The sequence below is a fragment of the Episyrphus balteatus genome, chromosome 2 (genome assembly GCF_945859705.1).
Source record: "Episyrphus balteatus chromosome 2, idEpiBalt1.1, whole genome shotgun sequence".
NCBI classification, from domain to species: Eukaryota; Metazoa; Arthropoda; class Insecta; order Diptera; family Syrphidae; genus Episyrphus; species Episyrphus balteatus.
Window position 1 is genome coordinate 89855682 of NC_079135.1, and position 24942 is coordinate 89880623.

General features: G+C 23.8%; 1 protein-coding gene across 26 annotated transcripts in view; it reads right to left on the reverse strand.

The window, feature by feature from the left end:
• Positions 1-24942, reverse strand: part of LOC129912627 (voltage-dependent calcium channel type A subunit alpha-1) — a 174023-nt gene that overhangs the window by 46007 nt on the left and 103074 nt on the right. For 21 of the 26 annotated variants that reach the window (XM_055990954.1, XM_055990953.1, XM_055990939.1 and 18 more), the window contains 6 exons: positions 20320-20463; positions 19920-20121; positions 19061-19225; positions 14688-14798; positions 10008-10091; positions 1447-1629 (listed from right to left, as the gene is read on the reverse strand). In XM_055990954.1, the coding sequence (XP_055846929.1) occupies positions 1447-1629; positions 10008-10091; positions 14688-14798; positions 19061-19225; positions 19920-20121; positions 20320-20463 (889 nt within the window). Of the gene's footprint in view, positions 1-554; positions 647-1446; positions 1630-10007; positions 10092-14687; positions 14799-19060; positions 19226-19919; positions 20122-20319; positions 20464-24942 lie in introns of all 26 variants that reach the window. The other 5 variants (XM_055990938.1, XM_055990959.1, XM_055990952.1 and 2 more) reach the window with 2 other exon arrangements.

Below are 24942 nucleotides of genomic sequence, written 5' to 3' on the forward strand. Positions count from 1 at the left end.
TCGGATTATAGAAGTGAATTTCTTGACAAACATTTTTTATTTTAATAAAATCAGTAATTGAAGTGGGCCTATGACTAACAAATAAAAATGAGAACAATTTTCGTGAAAATACTTTTGTTTTTTTTTCCAAAACTACAATCTAATTTATATGAAACACACAACCAAAGTTACCACTATTAACTACATTTAACAAAATTAATCAAACTTTTAATCATATTGAAAAAAATACACAAATCAAGAAACAAACAAAATTGTTTCTTGCATATAAGAATATTTATAAACAAATAAAATTATCAACGATTTTTTTTTTTTTCAAATTTGTTATTAAAAATTAACAAATGAAAGAAAAAACACAAATTTATTTTACTCAAAGCAAACAAACAAAAAAAAAAACAAATAAAAGAAATTAAAAATAAATAGTTGTACATCATATATATAAATATGTTTGTAACTGTTTATATATTTATAATAAATAAACTTTTTGTAATTACAATTAATAATACTTTAAATAATTACTTTTTCTTTCAATACTTCTTTTAATCAACATTTTTTACCGAAAAAGCAGCATGATTCCTCCAAAGAACGATTGAAAATTATTATGCCTGTTGAGCTGAGTATCCGGATCATATTTTATATTTCCAAAAACCTTTATTTTCGTATACACATTTATGTATAATATTTTTTTTTTTTTGTTTTGTTTTAAATTACATTATGATTAAAATAAAAACAAAAGAAAAATATTTAAATCATAAATATAGTTGTTTTTTTTTTTTTTTTTTCTTTAAAAATGTTCTCTTTAAATGTTTTGGATTCTAAATAAAAAAAATATTGTGTGTAGGTATAAAAAGAGAGGTAACTATAGGTCCTTGTTTTTTTTTATTTTTTTTTATTTTTAAAAATATTATGCTATTAATTAAAAATTTTGCCATCTAAACTAATATATTTTGTATCTATGATCTCTATAAAAAAATGAACGACTCTGTCATTCTCTACGACAAAAAAGTTTTTATCTAGATCTCTAGGGAAAGAAGTATTATATTCGTTTAAAAGAATGGGTCCTTATCGGTTGGTGGAATTTGTTGCAAACCTAATTAATTGTAAAGTGTAGGTAAAGTAACATTTCAAAAAATTTAATTTCTATAAGTTTTTTTTTATCAGTGATTCGTTTTGTGTTCTCGCTACCAATTTAATTGAATTTTAATTTAATGTTGTGTTGTTTGTACCAAAAAAAAAAATGTTTTAAATATAAATCTGTTGACCCTTTTATATTATTGAAAAAAAAAATACTAAATTTTTTTTTATTTAAATATTGACAATAAAAAAAAACGAAATATTTATTATAAACTCAAATTAAGCATTATAACAATTTTAAAACAAAAAAAAAAAAATTAAAAATTTCAATTGAAAAAATGTAATTTTAAAAATATTTCATATCTCGAAACTTACCTGCATGCCAATAATGGCATAAATAAAAAACAGCATTGCAATAAGCAAACAGACATAAGGAAGTGCTTTGAACGATTGTACGAATGTCCAGAGTAAAATTCGTATCGTATATCCTTGGCGAAGTAGTTTTATGAGACGAGCGGCACGAAATAATCTCAGGAAGCCAACGTTTATCGAACTCGACTGAAATTATTATAATTTTCAAAATTAGTAAAAAGAAATTTAATGGTTTTTTGTTCTTTTTTTTTCTAAAAGTTACGACTGGAGAGAGCATAACAATTATTATTATATTTTTCTCATTTTAATTATTTACACATTTATTTTATATATATTTTAGTCAAATTTAAAATTAAAGTTAATAATGAAATTTAGAAGATTTATATAAAAAGATAGGTTTAAATTAATTTTTTGGCATACAACACTTCCAAGAGTCAGAGTGCATCAGAGTTATTTTAATATAAAAAAGATTTTACTACTATTTGTTAAAAAAAATTGTTAGTTTTTTTTTTTTTTTAATACTTTTCAAGGGCAAGCAAGTTGATAGATTACAAGAGTGATATTTTTTTTTTAAAGAAAATTGCTAATGATCATTCAATTTTTTAATGTTGCGAAATTAAAAAGAGATTTTTTTTATCTAAAGGAATAAAGTTTTTTTTTTTTTGTTATTAAAGAAAAATGATAAATTTAGAATTTTTATACATAGCTTAATACATTTTTCCTATTTATGGAGAAAATGTTATTGGAGTGTAAGGCAATAATGTTCTTTTATTTTAATGTTTTATATATTATTCTCTTTGGAAAGTGTTGTAATCCAAAATAACAGAAAAACATAATATAATAAAAAAAAAAGAAATAATAAATCAATATTTATTAACTAATGAAAAGTATAACACAAAACTAACAACACTATAGAGGTGGTGGATTCATATGTAAAATGTTTATAATCAAATAAATATGTGAAAATTAATAATTTTAAGGAATTTGTATGTATATTTGAAATTAAAATTTGTATGTAGGTATGAATTAAAAATTTAAATTGTAGGTATATAAAATAATAAGACCGATTATATTCAAAATTTTACTTATATTATGAATTAATTTTGGGTAAAATGCATTCTTTTTTATTTTCTTTGCCTTTAATTTTAATAATACATATGTTTTTCTGCTTTTAAATAAATAAATTTAATAAGCAATTTAAATTGTAATGTTTTTTCCAAAAAAAATTATTAACTACCGAAAAAGATTCAAGTACAACAGAATAAATTGTCATTGTATTTAAATTCTATCCTCTCACAAGAAAAAAATATATATATTTTTTTTAGTTTTTAATTTTTGATTTTTTTTCTCCATTTTTTAATATTTAGAAGTTCAAAAACTCAGAAAATTGAAAAAACAAGAGTGATTTTGGTTAATAACAATGTGGTTAATAACACAATCTAATGGTGACAAACGTTTATGAGACGGACATAATCCCGAAATTTTGAAACAAGAATCCAGATTTTGGGTTTTCGGGATTCTGGGTTTTCGGGATTGTAGATACTCGGGATTCTAGATTTTCGGAATTCTGGTCTGGCTACGGTCTCAATAAAGTAAAACAAAAAGAAAAAGTGCAATTTTTGTTTAAAAAATGCTTTGTTGGAAAAGCTTTCCACTTAACTAAAAACTGCTAAAAACGGTGTAAATTATTCGAAATTATCATATTTTGAGAGTCATGACCTAATATACTATTTTTGATATATCTCGAAAACATGACAGTAGTTTTTTTAAAGGGCTGCCACCACTAAATTCAGCACATTCGAATTTGAGACTTGAATCTTGCAATACCCAAAGCAAGTAAAAAACGAAAAAATATAAGAGTGTCATACTGAGATACCAACTCAATGGCAAAGTTTACCACTTAAGTGATCCAACCCAAAGCAATTTTTCAAAATAAAATGTTTGTATATCGCTGGCTGAGAATTGTAAAATTGTATGTTTTATAGAAACTCCTGCATCCATTCAACATGCACATTTTAAACATTTTTCAATAGAAGTAGAACTCTTTGAAATTATAATTGTTCTGAAAATTTAATTTATTTTATGTTTGAAAATATTTTGTTTTAATTAACCAGGCAAAGTGAATAAAATTGAATGCACTTTTATTTATTTTTTTGTTATAAAATTGAATGTTTATGAATTATTTAGTGTTAATTTTATTAAAACATTAATATTAATTAAGGAATGTAATGTACTAAATATTTCTTTTGGTTTTTTTTTTTTAGTACTAAAAATAAGTTATACAGAAAATTTACTAAACTAATTTTAAAATAATTTTTGAAAATTACTTAAAAACTAATTATCTAAAATAGGTTTTACTTGATAATGTATTTATTTTTTTTTTGTCTATGTTTTAATGTGTATAATAGGTACCTAGATAACACTCCGAAACATCAATTTGATCTAGAACAAAATTTTAGAATTAATTTTTTACGCGACTTATTTGGTCTTAGACAACTCAAACAAATTCAGAATAAATATAAGGTAAAACATTTAAGAAGAAAATGAAATAGTTTAACCCTCAGATTAAGAGATACGAAAGTTTTTTTTTATGATTTATGACTAAGTCTTATGGTTGTTTTTTTAAGTTTTTTTTTTCAAAAATCTTTAATATGTTCAAAAAAATTTGATTCAAATATTTTCAATTTTAGTAATGTGTAATGATTTATTAATAAATAATTCAAAAATAAACCAATCAGATAATTCGGAGTGTTTTAACAAATAATCAAAATTCAAAATCTAAGCTCAAAAGAGTTAAATGAACACATCCTTTTTGCATTGAGTATCTTATGGTGTTAATAAAGGATATTTCTCCAACTCATTTTGAAATTTTTCGAAAGCATCTAGTTAGGTATATATGATTAAAAAAAAACTACAGAATAAAAGGGGCAGTAAAGGGCTTATAGAGGTTTGAATTATTTATTTTTTCTAAAGATTTATGATTTTTCGACCAACGTTGATTTCTAAAAAATGTTTTTAGAAAACTTCTAGATAGAAACGAAAAGCTTGAGTTGTTAAAAAAAAAAATTAAACATCTAAGGGGAACGGATAGAAAGAACACATATTGAGGTGAATCTAAAAGTAATGTGATAATTTATTATTTATGTTACACAAAAATTCATAGAAGTTAATTATTACTATAATTTCTTTTAATTTTTTTTAAGTATGGATTGATCAATATTTGGGAGTGAAGCTAAGCTTTCACTACGTTTTAAGCATTACAAGTTGTTAATTTAATTTGAATTTTTAAGGTAGACAGTTTTAAGTAAGAGTATTATATAAATTGCGTCTAAAGTCTTCATCTAATATAGCAAAAATTCGTTGAAGTTAAAATTAAATTTTACATTTTAAAATACAAATACAGCAAGGTAATAGTTTTTATTTTACTGAGCTTTATTGGAAAAAAAATTGTTCTTTTTTTATAACTTTTTTTGATTTTAATTTTTACTTACGTCCTGATGTTTGTTGGAATTGGATATTGTTTGTATATTCGAATTTTTTCAGTTCATGTTTTTTTTGGATGTGATTTTAATATTCAGTATCGAGTTAATATCGATATTATATATTTTTGAGTGATGTTTTTTGTGTGGTTGGTTTTTTTTTTGATTTTTTTGATGATGAAATTGACAGATTAGAGCAGTTTTGTTTTTTTTTTGTTAAACAGCGCAAGCAATTTATTAGCATTCACATTCGATTTATATTTTGTTCGATGATAAATTTTTTTTTTAGTTAACACATACAGAAGAAGTTGTAACAGTCACGGGCATCATCAAATTTAAGAAATTTTGTTAATTTCATTCAATATAGAATATTAATTTTTTCATTAATTTTGTTTTTTTTTTTTTTTTTGCAAAAAAAGAAGAAGAAATAAATGCATTAATCAGATATTATTCAAATCGATATCTTGAAAATGGCATATCAAAAAATTGACAACAAATTTATAATATTTATATATGAACGAGCGACAACATCCAATAAAATTTTTCTACTTGGCGCATTATGCCAACAAAATTCTATTCTAAAGACGGTTTTTTGTGTGTTTAATTTTGTCTAAAAGCATTTAAGAGATAGGATAATGAATTTGAACTTTGGAGCTTTATCTAAGCAGGGCTCAAAGATAATTCAGGGAATCAATATAACGTTAAAAACTAAATACTATAAGGCAACAAGATTAACTTAACAATTTACAAGACAATACATTAGTGTGACAACCCATCACAATTTGTGATTTATTTATGTACTTTTTTATTTAAATTCAAATAAAAATATGATAATAATCTGTAGAAGTGGAATTAAAAATGAGGTATGTATGTTTTCATGATGCGTGTTTTTGATGTACATGTGTTGCCAAAAAAAATGTGAAGCGTTTAAGAGTTTAAACATTGATTAAAAATTGTCCCTAATTAATATGAAGCAAATGTAGCATCATTACTAAACTGTTAGTTATAAAAACAAATTTGCACCTTGATCTAAATTTAACTAAACATAAATGCGAACTCAAATTTATCTCGAGTTCGTAGAAATTTTAGGTTACTGTACAAAATTCAACGAAAGATATATAAGACTTCTCAAATTTCTCCAATTGGTAAATCACTTTTTTCACAAATATAAACAAAACTACCTTAGGAGAGTGATATCAAAGATAAAAATAGCTAGATAAGGTAGAAAACTTTTATTGAATCACTTTTTTTTTTACGAATTTCGCAAAATCGAATTTCAGTAAAAGTTAGAAAAAGCTAACGTTTAATTGAAGTCTTTGTATTCCATAGATCGCACATAAGAGTTTTTTGCCCAAAAAACTGATCGATCACATGTCATTTCAATATTTAAGATAATTTTGCAAAAAAAAAAGTAACATTAATTTCAACAGTATGAAAGTTTTTTTTATCAACTTTAGGCATATTGAACAAGTGTGCTTTTCTCAAAATGTTCATTTTTTTGTTGCGTATTTTGTCTCATAATATAAATTGGTCAAAATTACCTAAGAATTCGAAAAACTGAGTTATATTAAAATAAAAATTAAATATTGGGACACAAATTCAGTGAGTATTTAAATTTGTCTATAAAAAAATACGCATACGCCACAGTGACCCTTTGAGATTAATAAAATTTAATCACTGAATATCTCGGGCAGTACAAAAGATATCGGAATGATTTAAACAGACCTTGAAAGAAGGAATACAGTTCTTAAAGAAACCGTTACGATTTATCTTAAAATAATTTTCCTTATACAAAAGAATAACATCCGAAGTATTAAAAAATCCTTTTTTATACATTTTTAACGATAATAAAAAAGCTTGCTGTTTAATTATTTCTAACTTCGGATTTAAGTTCAGCACACCAAAAATCTACGGTATACCAAAATAAAGTTTGGTGTAGGCAATAAAAAAAAATAAACTTTAATTTTGTTAACCAGTGTTATTTATCAAGAATATTTATTAAATATATAAATATTTTAAAATTCGATGCAAAATGTTTGATTTTTTTTAAATATTTGTCAAATTTCTAATTATGTAAGGCCATATTGTCAAAATTGTAAGATTTGACAAATATTAAATACAAAATAAAATATAAATATTTAATGCATTGATTTTTTTTAATGCAGAAATGTTATTTGTTATTTGCAATAAATATTTTTTTTAATTAATTTGAAAGCAAAAAAAAAAATTATTTTTTAAGATCCTGGTTATAACAAGCAAGGAAATGTGAACCAAAATATTCATTTTATGTTTTTGTTTCATTAATAACTTTTTGAACTGATTTCGAAGACTGTTTCTTAATAAATGTTTAACAAGTAATTTGGTAAACCGTTTCTTGGCAAAAAAATTGTTGCTTCACAAAGTTTTACTAGTTTTACTATCATACTTTTTTTTCGGTAGGGCACAGGGTAAATAAGTCCCTATCCGAAAATATCACAAATTTCCGGTTTAATGGTGAAGATAAAGAGCCTTCTTTTACTTTGACTGACTTGAAAAAAATATTTTCTTCATTAATCCAAAACTAAACACTATTTTAAGAAAACTAGGTTAAAGAATTTAAAATGTCTTGAACCAAGACCAACTTTAACATAATTTGAAAAAAAAAAATATATTAATAAAAAATTAGACTACTTCTTTTATGTTTGGTTTAATTTTTGGGGCTGGTAGCTATTTAAAATTTAAATAATATTTCACTAAACAAAAGGGGTTATGATTTCTACTTCCATTTTTTTTTTTTTTTTATTTCAAATCCTCTATTTAAAACCAAAAGCAAAACTTTTTAATACAAAAAATAAAATTTGCATCTGAATTTACTTACAGATGGATCAGTTGCCTGTATATTATAATGAAAGATGATTAAGGCGGATTGTAGTTTTATGAAGTTTTTGTTCAGTTGCGATTATGTTTATGTAGTGTGTTGAAAATATTGTGTATTTTATTTTAATTTTCTCATACATAATATATATTATTAATTGTTGTTTTGTGAATTGAATATGAAGTGAAGAATGATAGAATCCATTCGTATATGAAAAAAATTAAAAAATAATATTAGCCTTATAAATTTATTTTATATTTAATTTATGTCTTATTCTGAAAATAGGATGGGTTCACACACAATTTATTTTTTATTTTTTTTTAAATAAGCTTTTTTTTTCTTGATAATATTTTTTTTTTTTTATTTAAATATAACATTATAGTTAATAACTAAATAATAGTTTTTTTTTTTAAGTAACAGCATAACCATAACTTATATTTTTAACAATAAATGACCTATTACATTCACAAATAGGTCTTATTCAATTCTAAGAAGCGTTCAATAAATTTTCTTATTTGATGATAGATGATAAAAATAAGTTAACTACTTAAAAATAAAAAAAAAAAAAATCATAAAATTATTGACATTTGTATCAAAATTGAAAGTTAACAAATAAATATTTTTTAAATGCTAAAAATAAAAAAAAATTATTTTCGACAGAGAAAATCAGAACTTGCTTGAGATTTAAATATTTAAATGTGAAAATCCGCTTTTGCTTTTTTTTGAGGGAACAGTTACACTTTAAAACCAGCATAAATAAATTGCTCTGGCATTTGTGTATGTATTTATGTTCATCTGTTCCCTCATTTCTTCTTAAAAATTGATCTTGGTTTGATAAATTAGGCATAGATGGAAGCTTCTTGTTCGTCCGCTGGTTATCAGCTATATGACGTCACATTAAATTGACTATAGTGTCTTTTAAATAATATTTTTTATAATGAAATCTTAACCCCAAAATAATTTTTAAATTAATATAAATATAAAAAAAACTCGAAGTTTGAAAAAATGAACAAAAGTCTTAAAATAATTAAAACCAATAAACAATAATCTTAAATAAAAATTAAATTCAAAACTAAAATAAAATATATATTAAAAAAGTTAGAAAAGTAAGGTTAAGGAAAGATCTTGCAATTTATTCACAGAAAATATATTTTTTGATACAAATATCAAAATTCTTAGAATTAAAAAAAAAATAAATTAAAATTTTAATACTAATGATTTTTCTAGCAAGCTAATGAATTAATGAAATTTTGTATGTATTAAAATATGTATGTGTGTGAGGTGTTGTACTTACATCGTGCTGTTGTTTATTTTGATTGTTGTTGTAGTAGTTGTTGTAGAGCGATAAAATTATTTTGTGTATTATTTTACCAGGAAATAATTTTTGAATTATGTTTTAATTTTTTTTTTTTTCAAACAAATAAAAAGTTCAATCAAAATCAAAGTTTTGTTTTAGTTTTGTTTAAATTGTTTCAGGATTTTGACAGATTTTTGTTTTTTTTTTTTTTATTTTTAATGGTGTTTATTTGTTGTTGTATTTTTGTGTGATTATGTAATTCGACCCCATTTGGTATTCGTATAATCAAATCAAGTATGAAAAAAGGAAAATTAAGAAAAAAATATATATTTTGATTAATATCTTTTGATTGATTAATAAATTGTTAATAAAAAAAATTTGTTTTTAGTTTCTATAAGAGTGTTGGTCTACATTTTATTCTTTCATGAATTTTGGTGTCATTTTAAGTGTAACTTTTTTTTATATAAAATCTGTAATACTAAGAAGAAACTCAGCAAATCCTTAAAAAAAATGCATATATGGGTTTAGAAATAATTATGTTTTGTAACCTAAACCTAAATATTATGAAAAAAACTTGTTAAAAATTGTATTATTTTTGCAATAAAAACAAACGAATGCTCATTATTTTTCTATGTAGTGTATAAACATTATTTTTTTGTTCATCTTAAAAAAGAAATCTATTGTCATCATTATAAGAATTATAATTTTTATAATATTTGTAAAAAAAAAACTCTGTTAGTTTTTTTGTCTATTAAACTCGGCGTTCAGAAAAAAAATCTTATTTCTAAATTAATAATTATATGAATAGTCTATTAAAAAATTTATGGCAAAAATATGTTTATGTATCTTCAACCAAAATACGTGTTAATTATATGAGTACTGTTGAAAAAATGTTTTTTTTTTTTGTATAATATAAAATATAGTAAATTTTTACCCCGAATTCCATCCATAATGCATCAATGATACTGCCAACAACAGTAATCAAATCAAAAATGTTCCATGGATCCTTGAAGAAATTCTGTTTTGGAAAATAGTAAAAATAAAAAAGTATTAATTTAAATGTTTTTATTAATAAATAAAAAGTTTAAAGCTATAGGACACTTTGCTGAAATTTACAAACACCAAATTATTTATATTATTGAGTATTGCAAATATAATCTTATTTAAATATTATGATATATTGGTATATTTATGTATGTATACAGAAAAAAGGTAATAATATATTTAAATTTTTAAAGCGATAATATATTTAAAAATAATAGTACCTATTGCAAAAAAGTAAAATTAAATAGATAATTGAAATATATTTGGCCTAATTTTACTGGCTTCAAGAATATAAAAGTGGATTTGGTCTGTCTATACATCGAGTAAAGAGTAGGATCGGTTTTTATTAAATTGGAAAATACATTTTTAATGACACGAAATATAAATACATGGGCCGAAATACTATTTCGTGCCTAAAAAAATGTCCCTTTTTTTTTAATTTTATTTTCCTTGAAGAAAAAGTACAAATTAGTAGAAAAACTATATTGAGTTATAAAATTAACATTATTTACTTTACATGTTTGGAATCCAAATTTGGATCGAATTGTTTACACGGTAACATTGTTCGGTTTATCTTGGTAACGCAGAGGCAGTTTTAAAGCTGATTTTTGGTAATAAACTATTAAGAATATTATTTTGAAATTCATTTTTCTGTGATTTAAAATAGGAATATCCGAGAGCTTAATTATATGATTTTACAAATAAAACTGAAATTTGCAGTAAAGTAACGCAGTTGTTTGGTTTTGATCACTTTCTGTTTAAACTCTCATAAATATAGAAATATCATTCCAAACATATCGGTGCAAATGTTATTTTATAATATATTATAACCATTCTATGTCAACTAAAATATATTAAAATATATTGATAAAAATGTCCATATTTTTTTTTCAAAATTCACTGTCCAAAGGGACAACCTTTAAGGTACTAAATAGTATTTTGGCGCACATACATAGCACATAGGTTTGTATGTCATGAAATCAGGGTTGTAAGAAATCGTTGTTTTTTAATGCATTTGTTTTCCATCACAAATAAAAAAATTTTGCATTAAAAAAATACTATTTATTGCAAGTAAAAATATTTTGGATTAAAAAATTTTATTGCAAGTAAAACATTTTTGATTGAAAAAAAAAAAAAAAATCAATGCACAATGTGTGCCTATAATTTTTTTAATATTCGTCGAATTTCTTACAATTTTGGCTATAGTCAAATAGCCAAAATTGTAAGAAATTCGACGAGTATTTAAAAAAATATTTTTGCACACATTGCATTGAATTTTTTCTTTCAATGCAGAAATTTATTTAATGCAAAATATTTTTATTTGCAATACAAATTTTATTTTTAATGCAAATAGGTATATTTCAGAGGCCATAACATTTTTATATATTGTTATTTGCAATAAATATCACTGGTCAACAAGGTTTTTGCCACAAGAACCAAAATATACTTTTCTATATGTTTTCGATGTGCTGAGCTCGAATCTGAAGTCAGGCCTCCGTTTTTGAAATATTTCTGTTAGAAAATGCCGAAAAACGTCATTTTGGCTGTTTTCGAGGTTATGTTTTTATGTGGGGTAGTTCATTCTAAACAAATTTGTAACGGTGCCTATAAGAACTGGTTTTATTCTTCCAAAAAAAGTTTTAATCTTTCCGATATCTTTTTTACTGCCCGAGATATTTAAAATTTAAGGAGTGGTCTTTGACATAGAAATAGCACTGGCCAACCAAATTAAACTTTTTTTGCCACAAGAACCAAAATATACTTTTCTAAAGGTTTTTGGGTTGCTGAACTCGAATCCACAATCACAAAAATTCTATTGGCCTCCGTTCTTGAAATATTAACGTTATAAAATGCAAAAAAAAGGTTTTTTTTTATAACGGATATATTTCAAGAACGGAAGCTAATAGAATTTTTCTGATTGCGGATTCGAGTTTAGCAACCCAAAAACCTTTAGAAAAGTATATTTAAGTTCTTGTGGCAAAAATTTTATGACGAGGGACTTAAACTTTAGATTAAATTTAGTTTCTCTTTGGCTTACTAACTGCAACTTAAGATATCTCGAGCAATTAAAGAGATATCGGGAAAAATTAAACAGTTTTTGAAAGAATAATATCTGTTCTTATAATCACCGGTAGAAATTTGTTTATAATGAATTGCCCCACATAAAAACAGAAGCTCGAAAACAGCCAAAATGACGTTTTTTATCATTTTATAACGGTAATATCTCAAAACCGGAGGCCAATCAATTTTTCCTGACGTCAGATTCGAGTTCAGCACATCAAAAACCTCTAGAAAAGTATATCTTGGTTCTTGTGGCAAAAAAAGTTCAATTTTGTTGACCAGTGTATTTTTTAAATGCACATATTTTTTCAGCTAGTTTTTTTTTTCAATGCAAAATTTTTTTTTTGCAATAAATATTTTTTTTTTATTTTCAAAAGCATTTTTTTTTTTTTTTGAATTTATATTTTTACAAACTTGAATGAAATATACACACTTTGTATCTTTTTTTTCGTTTGTAACAAATTGTGAAAAAATTATTTTTAGTGACAACCCTCTTATATAAATTATCTTTAATGATTTAATTTATTTAAGTAAAATTTTAATGCAAAATCATGTGAGTCGGATTATAATAAGAGTTAAGAGACAAATTTTGCAAAACAAACATTGATTTTTTTTTTAAACGGAGGACTCTATAACATCTTATGAAAACTGCAAGTTAAGTCTCCGGTTAATTATCTTTTTTATAAATACATATGTAATTATACGATTTAAAAAAAAAGTTTGAAAAATTATTTTTTTTTAAACGGAACAGTTACATAATTTGATTCTTTTTTTTTTCTTGTAGAAAATAATTTTTTTTAAACAAGATTCAAAACGAATGATTATAATAGATTGGCATTGGTTTATCATTTTCAAAACTTCCGCTTTAATTGAAGTTATCAAAAAAGTACAAGAGTTTTCAAATTTGAAATAAAAATTAATTTTTTTTTATCAATCCTAAACTTTAATCATAGATAAAAAAGGATAGCCAAAATGTTTAGGTTTTTTTTTTTTGTATTAATTGTTACTTTAAAATAAAAATTAAAAACAAAGCGATTACCAAATAAAATAACATCCAAATTGTATCTGTAAAAAAGTTTTATTTGATTTTAAAATTCCATTTGGAATTTTTTGTACCAACCTTACATCCGAAAGCAATTATTTTTAAGATGGTTTCCAAAAAGAAGAACAATGTAAACACCAAATTCATGTATGTTAAGATGTCGATTTGAGTAGGTGGTGCATCGTGAAACTAAAATAAGATAAAGGACAATAATGCAAGTTCGTTTTTGATTACCAACTTTTTTCTCCATTTATTGTTACTTATTTTTTGTTTTTTTTTTTTTTTTTGGTAAAGAAAAAACTGGACTCGTCTGTTTGCAGCCAACATATATTGTATTTTTTTTTTTTAATTTAAATGTACATGTTTATATGAAATGATTAATTTTGTTCATTCAAAAAGAAATAACTAATTAAATTTGGAAATAATTTGATACTAATTGATGTTGATGGATGTTTTTTCTTCTTATTAAATGAAAAAAATAATTAAAACGAATATGGATGCGCTTTTTTATTATTTTTTTTTGTAATTTTTTTTTTTTTTTGTAAATGAATTATCAATTTAAAATCTAAAAAGTAATGTTTTTCTAATGTTATGTTAGCTACATGCAGCGAAGACACCTTTTTTCTATATTTTTGTTAACTTTAATAAATTAAGGCAGGCTATCGGTGAAAGCGAATTCAATTTTTTTTTAATAAATAGTTTATTATACCTAATTTAGTTAGATTTACTAAATTTGCTTTCACCAAAACCATGACCCAAAACATTTAATTTGTAATAATTCTAGGCATCAATTAATTAATAACATTTTTTTTTTTTTTTTAATTTTTTTAATGAAGTTTTTTGAAATTCATTTTCAGTGTTTTATTGTTGGTAAGTAGGTATGGTGTGTTAATAAAAACTTTGATGTGATGTCCTTGTGTGGAATTGGAATGGTTGAAAGTGTGTAAGAAATATTGAAAATCAAATAAAATGTGAATTTTTGAAATTTAGTTGATCATGCATTTTAATTTTACGAACAATGGTGTCCTCACTTTCTTCATACAAAACATATAAAATTATAATACGGAACATGCTTTTTTTGACATTGGTGCCGGTGCGGTAATAAGGCGAGATTAGGCATGCAATTGATGAAAAAAACTTTAAAAAAAAAGAGAACTTACTTGTTGCTAGTTGGTGATATTATTTCCATTTTATGTTCGATTGATGTTGATTTATAACAAACCTTTTTATGATCGAAACTTCAATAATCAAAACAATCCTTATCAAAAACGACAATGATAAATTCAATATTTTTTTAATCTTCAAAAATTTTTTAAAATTATTGGAATTATCTAAAATATCTTATTATTTTTAAAAATCCAATTAAAAATTCTTTTTCTCTCTTAAAAATGGTGTAAATTGTAAATTTCAGCTTTTGTACTTTTCTTTTTTTTTATAAAATAAATCTTTGTATCAAAAATCACCCACCTTTACACCAAATCCGATTATTTTCAGTACTGTTTCAACACTGAACATTCCAGTAAACCCCATGTTGATATATTTTAAGGATTTTTCATACATATCGCCTTGGTTATGATACTATATAAAAAATTAATTATATTAAAAATCTTCATTTGACCAAAAATATCTTTCCTTTTGTTTAATATTTTTTTTCTTCAAAATGTTTGCAACAAAGTATTTGTATTTTTTTTTTGTATTAATGTTGTGTGTGTATGTTTAAATTTGCACTACCTAATCTATTTTCTATATAAAAAAAATACTAATTCATGTTAAAAATATATAGAACTGGATAATATTAAATAAATCCTCAATTTTTTTTTAGGATTTGTTTACTGTTTACTTTCCTTATAATGCTTGCGCATTAGTTTCAAAATTTAAATGAAAAAACAAAACCATGCAAAACAAAAATGTAAGTTAAATATTGCAGACATATAAATACATTAACATTGATATGATACAGTTCGAGAATTTTCATCATATTCATTTATAGTTATAATAAATTAATTAAACAAATACAAAGATTAAGAATATGAATATGAAAAGTTTAAGATAGCATGCTTTTTGTTAGTAAAAAAAAGGATAAAATATTTATCAATAAAAAAATTAGAATATCAAACTTTTTATAAATAATTTATTTTTTTTGCGATACCCATTTGGATTTAGGGATGCTAAAGAATAGGTGCCAAGAAAAGCCTTTTCGTTTTCGTCATAATAAAAATCTACCCTGATTTGTATCCCATATAGCTACCTAGTACAGGTAAAACAGGCATTTATAAAAAAAGAAATTGTTACACTCATGAAACTTGGCAAAAAGTTTGCTTTTGGGATAAGAACCAAGTACAAAAAAAGTCTATAAAAAAAAGTTGGGTGGAAGGGTGTTTTTTCGTGGACAAGAGGGAGGGGGTGAAGGTCAAAAATATACTGAAAAAAATTGTTTGTTGAATATCATAATATGACACATGTTTTCAAGGTATTTTTTGATGCTGAATCTAATGACATAAAAATAAAGTCAATACGATTGCTCTAAAAAAAGTTATTTCTGATTAAAAACCAGAGTGCTTGTTTTTTGACCTCAACAGGTAAAATATAACCGAAACCCATGTGAAAAACATGCTACATTGACAAAATTTGGGATGAAGGTTTAAGACAAATCAGGGACAAAGGATTCATAAAGTTTTTAAAAATATTTTGGGCGTTTTTTTGATAGGTTAAGTTGTGTGTGAGAAAGGTATCATAACAGCTAACTTATATTTTATTAATTTTTAAAACTTGGTGAAATAGTTTTGGTTGGTATAAGAATTAGGAATCTATAAAAAGTAAAAAATTATTTTGAGTGAAAGGGTGTTTTTTTTTCAAGAAATGATGAAATTCGGAACACCAATGAAAATTGGTAAAAATGTTTCATTTATAACAGAAAGCAAGAACTTAAAATGTCTATACAAATATTTTAGGTTAAAGGGTGTTTTTTTGGGAAATAGGGAAAAATCCGCGATAAGTCCGATAAAATCAATGGTATAAATGGTACCCATACGAAATTCATTAAATATGTCTCTTTCCCATGGGAAATACGAATAATGTAAGTCTATAAATTTTTTTTATGTGAAAGGGTGTTTTTTTTTTTTTAGAAGTAAAGAAAATATGGGTATATTTAAAAAAGTGTGAAATACTAGAGTAACATTAGTGGTATCCTATTGAAATTTATCAATTATGTTACTTTTAAGATAAGAAACAAGAATCTTAAGTGTCTTTAAAAATATCATGGTTAACAGGGTGTTTTTTTGAGTGAAAACAAAAATGATGGGTCACCCTAATGAAATTTGGTAAAAACATTGATTTTGGGATAGAAAGCAAGAATAAAGAGTTTTTATAAACAAAATTTTGGTGAAAGGGTGTTTTTTCGAAGAGACAGTAAAATATGTAATTGGTCCCAAAAAGCCAATGATTCGCGTAAAACGTGTAAGAACTTATTTATAAATGTTTAATTTGTCATCAAAACCATAAATAAAATGAATCATTGGCTTTTTGGGACCAATTGCAGATTTTACTGTCTCTTCGAAAAAAACACCCTTGACACCTTGAAAACATGTGTCATTATGATGATATCAACAAACAATTTTTTTCAGTATATTTTTGACCTTCATTATTTCCCTCTTGTCCGCGAAAAAACACCCTTCCACCCAACTTTTTTGTATAGACTTTTTTTGTACTTGGTTCTTATCCCAAAAGCAAACTTTTTGCCAAATTTCATGAGTGTAACAATTTTTTTTTTTTATTTCTTGATTTTATGTCCCTACTATTTTACCTGTACTAATACGAAATTATATGTAGTAGATTTTTAACAGTAATAAATTATCACTTTTTTATTTATGCACTATGTAATATGAGACTAGTTTAATAAATTTAATATTCCACTGTTAAATATTTGTTTTTTTTAAATGCACCTAAGCTACGACTGTGATCAACATTATTTTCTCTCTGTTTGTTCTTGTTTTCAAGTTATAATTAAAATGTAACATATTGTTTAACAACGCATTTAGTGTAATTGAAATTTTCGTTTTGTATTTTTTTTTATCACAGGCATATTTTTCTTTAAAGTACAAAAATACAGGAAGCCAAGTTTAAATCAAACAAAACAACAATAAAATAACTTAAAAATCATATTTTGTTATACCTATTATAATGTTACATGCTTGTGTGTCAGTTCTTTACTTTGATTTAAGATATTTCCTTCACATTATATGCAAATTCTCAAGAAAATATCGTTAACTGTACCCCTGTAACTAGTTGTTAATTGCAAAGGTTTATTAATTAGGTAATTAGTTTAATTTGAAAAATTCATTTTCAGATTTTTATTCTGAATGGGAAAATAATGCTAATAAAAAAATATTCCTTGTTGTATTTTTTTAGCTTTGCCCAAATGTATCCCGGTCCTCAACTGCACCCATCTCCCCTAAATTGATGATATAATTGAGTCGTTTATTTTCAAAATACCTACCTATTTATCCTTATGTATCAAAGTATCTATTAACTAAGATTTGAATTCATAAGAATTAGAAAAACCATCCCTTCTGAGATTCAACATGGACTTATATTGTTTTGAAAATAAACGATTGTATTACATTTTCGATTTTTATTTTTTAAATTTTTATTTAATTTTTTTTCAATTTATTTTTTTAAGAAAAATTTTTAAGTTTCATTTAAAAAAAAATTTAATTTATTTTTTTAATTTTATAAGAAAAGGTTTTTAATTTCATTCAAAAAAAAATTTGTTTAGATAATGATTGACATAATTTTGATATTTTTAATGTCGAACTACTATACTCAATTCTCAAGTTGTTTTATCAACCTTTTTTTTTAATTGATTTTTTTGTATGATAAAATAAAATTTATATATAATAATCTTATTCTTTTACTTTTCCTATACATACTGCTAACAGAAAAATAAATCAATAGTTTTCTGTTTTTAACTAAGCTTCAACAAGAGACTATTTTTTTAATTACTACCATTATCTGATGCTTAAATATGTAATAAAACTTTTAATATAGTTAGAACACTTACAAAAGTCAATTGACTTCTTCAGCCTTTATTACAGTAATTATTCCAAAATTTTGTGTTAAAAATATTGTGCTAATTACTCAACTTATAAGTGCAAAACAAAATTACTACTGTCCTCTCTCATAAAATTAATAATATTATTTAAGCTAGGAAAGGTCTTACTGCCACTAGGTGCTTGTTTATAATAATTATAATAATTATTTCCTTAAATAAAGTGTTCTGGTCAGAATGGGTATAAAATTAATTGAAATATAATTGCTTATAATAATTTTATTAATTTATATTACTTATTTATATCTTAACCTTAAAATTAAGAAAACTTGTGCGGATAAATAATATAAACTAAAGTAAGGCTAATTAAGAAAAAAAAAATAAAAACATGCATTAAAAGTAGATACAGCAAAATATATTTACATTGTGCATTATTAATTTACTATTAAAATGTTTTGCTTTAAGCAGATTTTTTTTTATTTTCTTACATACACAAACAACAATTTAGCAATTTAATTTTTGTATTATTATGTTAGAAAAAAAATTGTTAATTTTTTATTATGTGTGTATAATAGAGTGTGTATTTTGTTAGAGAAAGTTTAAGTATGTTGTAAAATGGTTAGTGTATTTTATTTTAGCTAAAATTATTATTTTAACCCAGAAAAGACTTGAACTTATAAAATGTATTTGTCTGAAATGTTTATTTTTCTTAATTTTTTATATTTTTTAACATTTTGTATAAAAAATTACTTTATGTTGGTATTTATTTTATATTATATTATTACATACATACCTTCATCATAAGTAATAGCGTATTGAACACAATAAGCATCATTATAAAATACTCGAACGGTGTTGAAACTACAATTCGCCACACTTTATATTTAAAAGTGTTGCGATTTTTCGGCATATAACGTTCCAGAGGTCGAGCACCAATCGTAAAGTCTATGCAAGATTTCTATAAAACAAAATAATTATTATTAGATAATTGAATTAAATTTAAGTTAAATTTATAATAGGTATTAAAAATTAGGTAATAAAATTACATTGTCATACTCGTATAAGTAAAAGTGTAATTTATTATTTAATTACTAAGAAATATGAATAAAATATAGTATTTTTTAATCAAAAATAGAAAAATTAGTTTTTACAGCACAAACTTTTTTAAAAACATTATCTACATTATTGTGATGATGCGGCAACACTTTCATAAAAACTAACCACCACTATTCTCCTTATTAATTTTACCACACATTCCACAAATTGAATTCACCAGATTATAAATCATTGCATATCACTAGGGACAATAGTTGTCATAAAGCAAAGCATACTTTCAGAGGAGTTATCTAGTGTGACCAGACTAGGGTTGTTAAATATATATATTTTTTTATGAATTTCTTTTTCGAATATATTTTATGAAAATTAAAAAACTTTTATTGGAAATGAAAAGAATTTACTGTTTTATAAAAAAATTAAAACAAGGATTTTTTTTTTGCGAAAATCTCAAGGGAAAAATGTAGTTGAAAAAAGTACGTAGAGATGGAAAGAAGTGAACAAGAGAATACAGTGGAATGAGAACTTTAGAACTTCATTGATTTAATGCAATCCATTTCTATTTCAATAAGATATTTTATTTAATAATTAAGACTTACTTGATTTTTATCGATTTCACCATCTTGCAACTCAGCCTCGCCTTGCTCTTGAAATGTAATGATAATCAAGGCCACGAAAATGTTAACGAAGAAGAATGGAAATACTATGAAATATACAATATAAAATAAGGACATTTCAATCCGGAAATTTTGAATTGGACCCCTGTTTTCATATGTGGCTGCCATCGAATGTTGAAGGACTCTATTATTTTTCGATTTTATTAATTTTGAGAAAAAATACAAAAAAAAAAATCAAAATTAAATATGATTTAAAATTTCAAACATTAAAATAATAAACTAAATTAAACTTTATTTATTTTATTATTAAATTACTTTTACTTTATTTTTTTTTCTAAAAAAATTAGATTTTTTTTTTATCAAAAAGAAAATTATATCTTACTGAGGCCATCCTTCACCGGTCTGTACAGCGAATAATGTTAACATGGCAGTTGCTACATTATCGTAGTGAAAGTTTCGCGTTTTCCAAATCCGCCGTTCCTCTTTTGGTAATAGTTCATCTTCTTCATATTTGAAGAAGGAACCCCTGGTAATTATATCAAATTTCGTGTAAAAAATTGTCTGCTTGTGTTTTTTTTTTTTTTTTTTTTTTTATAATTATTTTTTTTGTACAAAAATAATTTGTTATGGTTGCAATTAGGCGTAAAAAAATAGGAAATGTTACAAAATCGATTACAGAACATATACATTTAAACCAAATACACATAACGATTTTTCGTATATGAAAATATGTAAGCTCAAAATACAGTTCTGTATGCAGTTTATTTTTGTTGTTTACGGTAGCTTAATAAATGCGAGTAGTTAAAAGTAGAGTGTGGACATTGACATTGACATTAGCACGGATTATTATAATAATGTACGGATACGGATATTCTTTAACGTTTAAACATTCTAGACTTATAAATTAAAAATAGCCTAATGGTAATGTAGTATAGTAATATATATTATTTAGTGGGACTGCTAGCACACATAATATTGAAATAATATATTTTATATTTATTTAGGATTGAAGCAGTCTGGATGGAAAGGGGATTTTAGTGTTGTTGTTTGTATTATAATAAAGGTGTGAGGGAGTACACAGCACACATATTTATTGCGGACACAAAACACAACTAAGAAATAAAAATGAAACAAAATAATAAACTAAAAATACAATCAGGAATCTCAAGCTGGAGGTTATTATTTTTTTTTTTTTTTTGTTCCTATAACTTTATTATTTTCTTAGATGACAATAAGCTCTTAAATTAATAAAAAGTTAAAAAAAAAAATAAGTTTGCTTGTTTTTTACAGGATGAGTCATTTTTTATAATGAACACTTTTAAGATGAAATATTTTGGCTGAGAAATTGAAAATGATGATAATACAACATATTTTCAAAAAGTTATGAGAAAAGTTTTTTGTTTGTTCAGGGTTTGATACAACTTTACCTTCGGGTTTTAAGAAATTTCCAGTCACTTTGAAACTAGGTAATTGATGGAAAACTGATTTAGAATCTGATAAACTAAAGGTTTGAAAATGAGTAAACTTTAAACTAAGCAATGTATTACAATTGAATTAAATTTTATCTCAACTATCACAAATTTTTCAGGTATTTCTTACTGAATTTGGCATATCGATATCTGATACTTTTACTGAATAAAGATTTTTTCAAAATAGGTGGTGAATAGGTAAATAAAAATATAAAATAAATTAAAGCTCATAGGTAATTAAAATAAATTATAAGAAAAGAGACAAAAATTGAAATGAAATAAAAAAAAAACATGTAGGTAACTCTCCAATATTTTGATAACGTTAAGTTTAAGATTTTTTAACTGAAGTTTAAAATTTTATTTTTTTAATTTTACTTTTACGTTTTTGAAAATATCGGATCATCAAATCCTTTATAAAATTTTTTCAATTTCAGCATTTCAAAATTAATAAGAAAACTATAATTATTTCTATTGTACGAGGATAAGAAGTGTTTTATTATATACCTAATAATTATTTCGTTCAACAAAACATAAATTTTCTTTTTTTTTATAATTGTAGTTTTATGCTATTTCTATTTTCGTACTAAAATCCTAGTCGTTGGCATTGAAACGTCAAAAAACAAAAATTTTTTTCAAGATTTGTAAAGGAGAATATATGTAAGAAAGTTATCGAACTAAAATTTTGATTTAAAGCCAAAAAAAGCCCGTCTTGGAACATCAGCCACTAAATTTTCAACCGATTTTAGGTTTTAATTTTGAAAAGAAGACATGTTGTTGGGGTATAAAACCCGGAATTTTGGTTTTCGTCAATTTTTTACATTGCCATGGATTTTTCGTCAATTTTCTATTATGCAGGTAGCAGGAGTCCTACAAACAGTCACCGCAACAGATGAAAGCCATAGGTTCCTGATGTAATTCTAGATCAAAAAACTTATGAGGAAATTTTAAGTTTATACTTTGTTCTCTAGTTAAAACGGTTTTTATGTTTTTCTATTTGTTTTCTTTAAATAGCTTTATTTTAGATAAAACTCAACTGAGTTTAAACATTTTGGTTCTATTCGAAACTTTTTTTACTTGACTCGAAATTTTGTCCTGATCATCTATCGGAATTTTATATCGATACGATTGGAATAAGCTTTGACAACTTTTTTTTTCTTTGATATCATTTTTTTCGATAAAATTTGATATTAAGTTGAATTTATTCTTCTGATTATGAGAAATCAACTCTGTGTTCTCCGTTCTCAAAAAAATTATAACATACCTAACATATCTACATAAAAACAAAATTTCAAGGAAGTTAAGACTTTTTTATCAAATAGGTATTCTAAAAAAATAAGTTGAAATCGGTTCAGACGTTTTCGAGAAAATGAGAAAACTAAAGACTGTTCTATGACGGCTCAAAATTTGTTTTTTGTTTTTTTTTTTTTTTTTGTTTTCAAAAGATTTATATGATTTGCGAAAGCACACAGAAAAAATTTTTAAATCCAAATCGAAACTTTTCTTAAGTTGTTATACCGACAAGTTAATAGCATTATCTACAAAAACAAACTCTTCATTTCTCTCTACGAATTAATTAAAAAACCCTTAGTTTACAAGTTTGAAGTTTTAATAACCTTCCAGTATGTAATTTACATTAGATTTTTGTCAAAAATCGATATTTAAATATGTTCTACGCATTTATTAACCTAAACGCTAAACATAAAACAAAACACTATTAAAATTAGTTATGGAAACTATCGAATGATTTGAACTATTGATAGTTATTAACTGAACGTTTTGAACTATTGATAAATTAATTCATTCATTCAGTTAACTCTCGTTTAAAATGTATCCACTTCTATGCGAATGAAAATGAGAAAAAATAAAAAATAAACCATGAAGATTTTCAATATTTTTAAAAGTGTTCATTACTTTTTGTATGACCCACCCTGTGTGTAGTAACATTCTTAAGTTGCAAAATATTTTGTGTTGTATTTTATAAAAATAGCTGTAGGTATTTATTTCTCTTGTGTATTATTATTATTTATATAGATTAAAGTGATTGTAGCGTGTCCTTAAATATTATTATATCATTAAATTCTATATAGACAAATGATTTTAAAATTATTGTTTTTTCTTTTAGCTGTAGCTCTGTGAATGATGATTTTATTAGCTTATTAAGAAATCTTCTGGCAGTAGTATGGTTGGTATGGTATCTTGTGTTACTTTTATAAAAGCTTAGGTACTTGTGACATCAGATACAAGCAATAACACAAATCTTAGTTGTTGTTTTTTTTTCTCTAATTTTCTTTTTTTTTTTGTATTATTTTTCTTAGAGAAGCTAGTGCGTAACTATATTTGTTTTGCGTGAAGTCTTTCTGATTGATTTGGTTTTTTAAGGACAGATAATAATAATTATTTTTGTTAGAAAAGTGAAAATATGACGCTTGTGCGTTAAGCCCCTAACGAATTTCTGACATTTTAAAATTTTAATGACTTTTTGTTTGGAATCTTTTTGATTTGTGTTTGAAAGCTTGAATAAATTTTCCTCTGTTAACCTAAAAGGGGACTAAATTTTGGTATCAAATTAAAAAAAAAAGTCTTTGTATTCAAAATTTATTCTGATTCCTACCTTCCTCACATTTTGAAATAAGTGATTATTTGGGTATTTTTTTTTTTGTCTAAGAAAAAAATATAACTTTGCTTTGGATCCTATTCTATATAGCTTGCAGTGGATTTATAAATATCTATTATACCTAAATATATGTATATATATATTTTTTTTAATCTATAAAAAACTCTATATAAATTTGCAAATAATAATTTTAAAACAAAACTTAAATAAGCTTGTTTATAACTTGTGTTGTAAAATGTAATTTTCGTGTCGAGTTTCATATTTCTCGACGAAACAAGCGCGTATTGAAAAAGCGAAACTTTACTCGATCCTGTCTTTGTATCTCTTTCGCATATCTGGAAAAAAACTATTGTATATCATAGTTTTTTTTTTTTTTGTAATATTTCAATGCGATTAGGCACAAGAATTTTGTTATAATTAAAGAAAAAAAATTAGAAAAATATTTTAATCTGAAATGGTAAATACAATAGTAGTAGTTTTAACATTTTTTTTTTTTTTTTTTTAATGCTCAAATATTAATGATTATATTATTATATTTATATAATGTAGTTTTAATATTTAACAGAAATATATATTTTAAATGGTTATATATGTAAATATTTTATGCAACAAACTACAAGAGTTAAAAAAAAAACTAACTCAACAAGAAACGATTATAAATATTTTTTAAGAAAAAAATTAATTTATTTTAACCAATTTATTGTTTTTAAAATTTTAAAATCTAATTATGTAATTAAAAATGTTATAATATCAAAACATTTTTATGTATGTTTTTAGTTTTTGCATTTATATTTGTATTAAAAATTTACGTTTGTTCATTTTACAAATAGGTATTCTGTTTTCGAGATGTACAAAAACATCCCTTTAAAAAGTTTTGGCCTTCAAACGAAACATGTCATTTAATTTATTGTACAACAAGGTG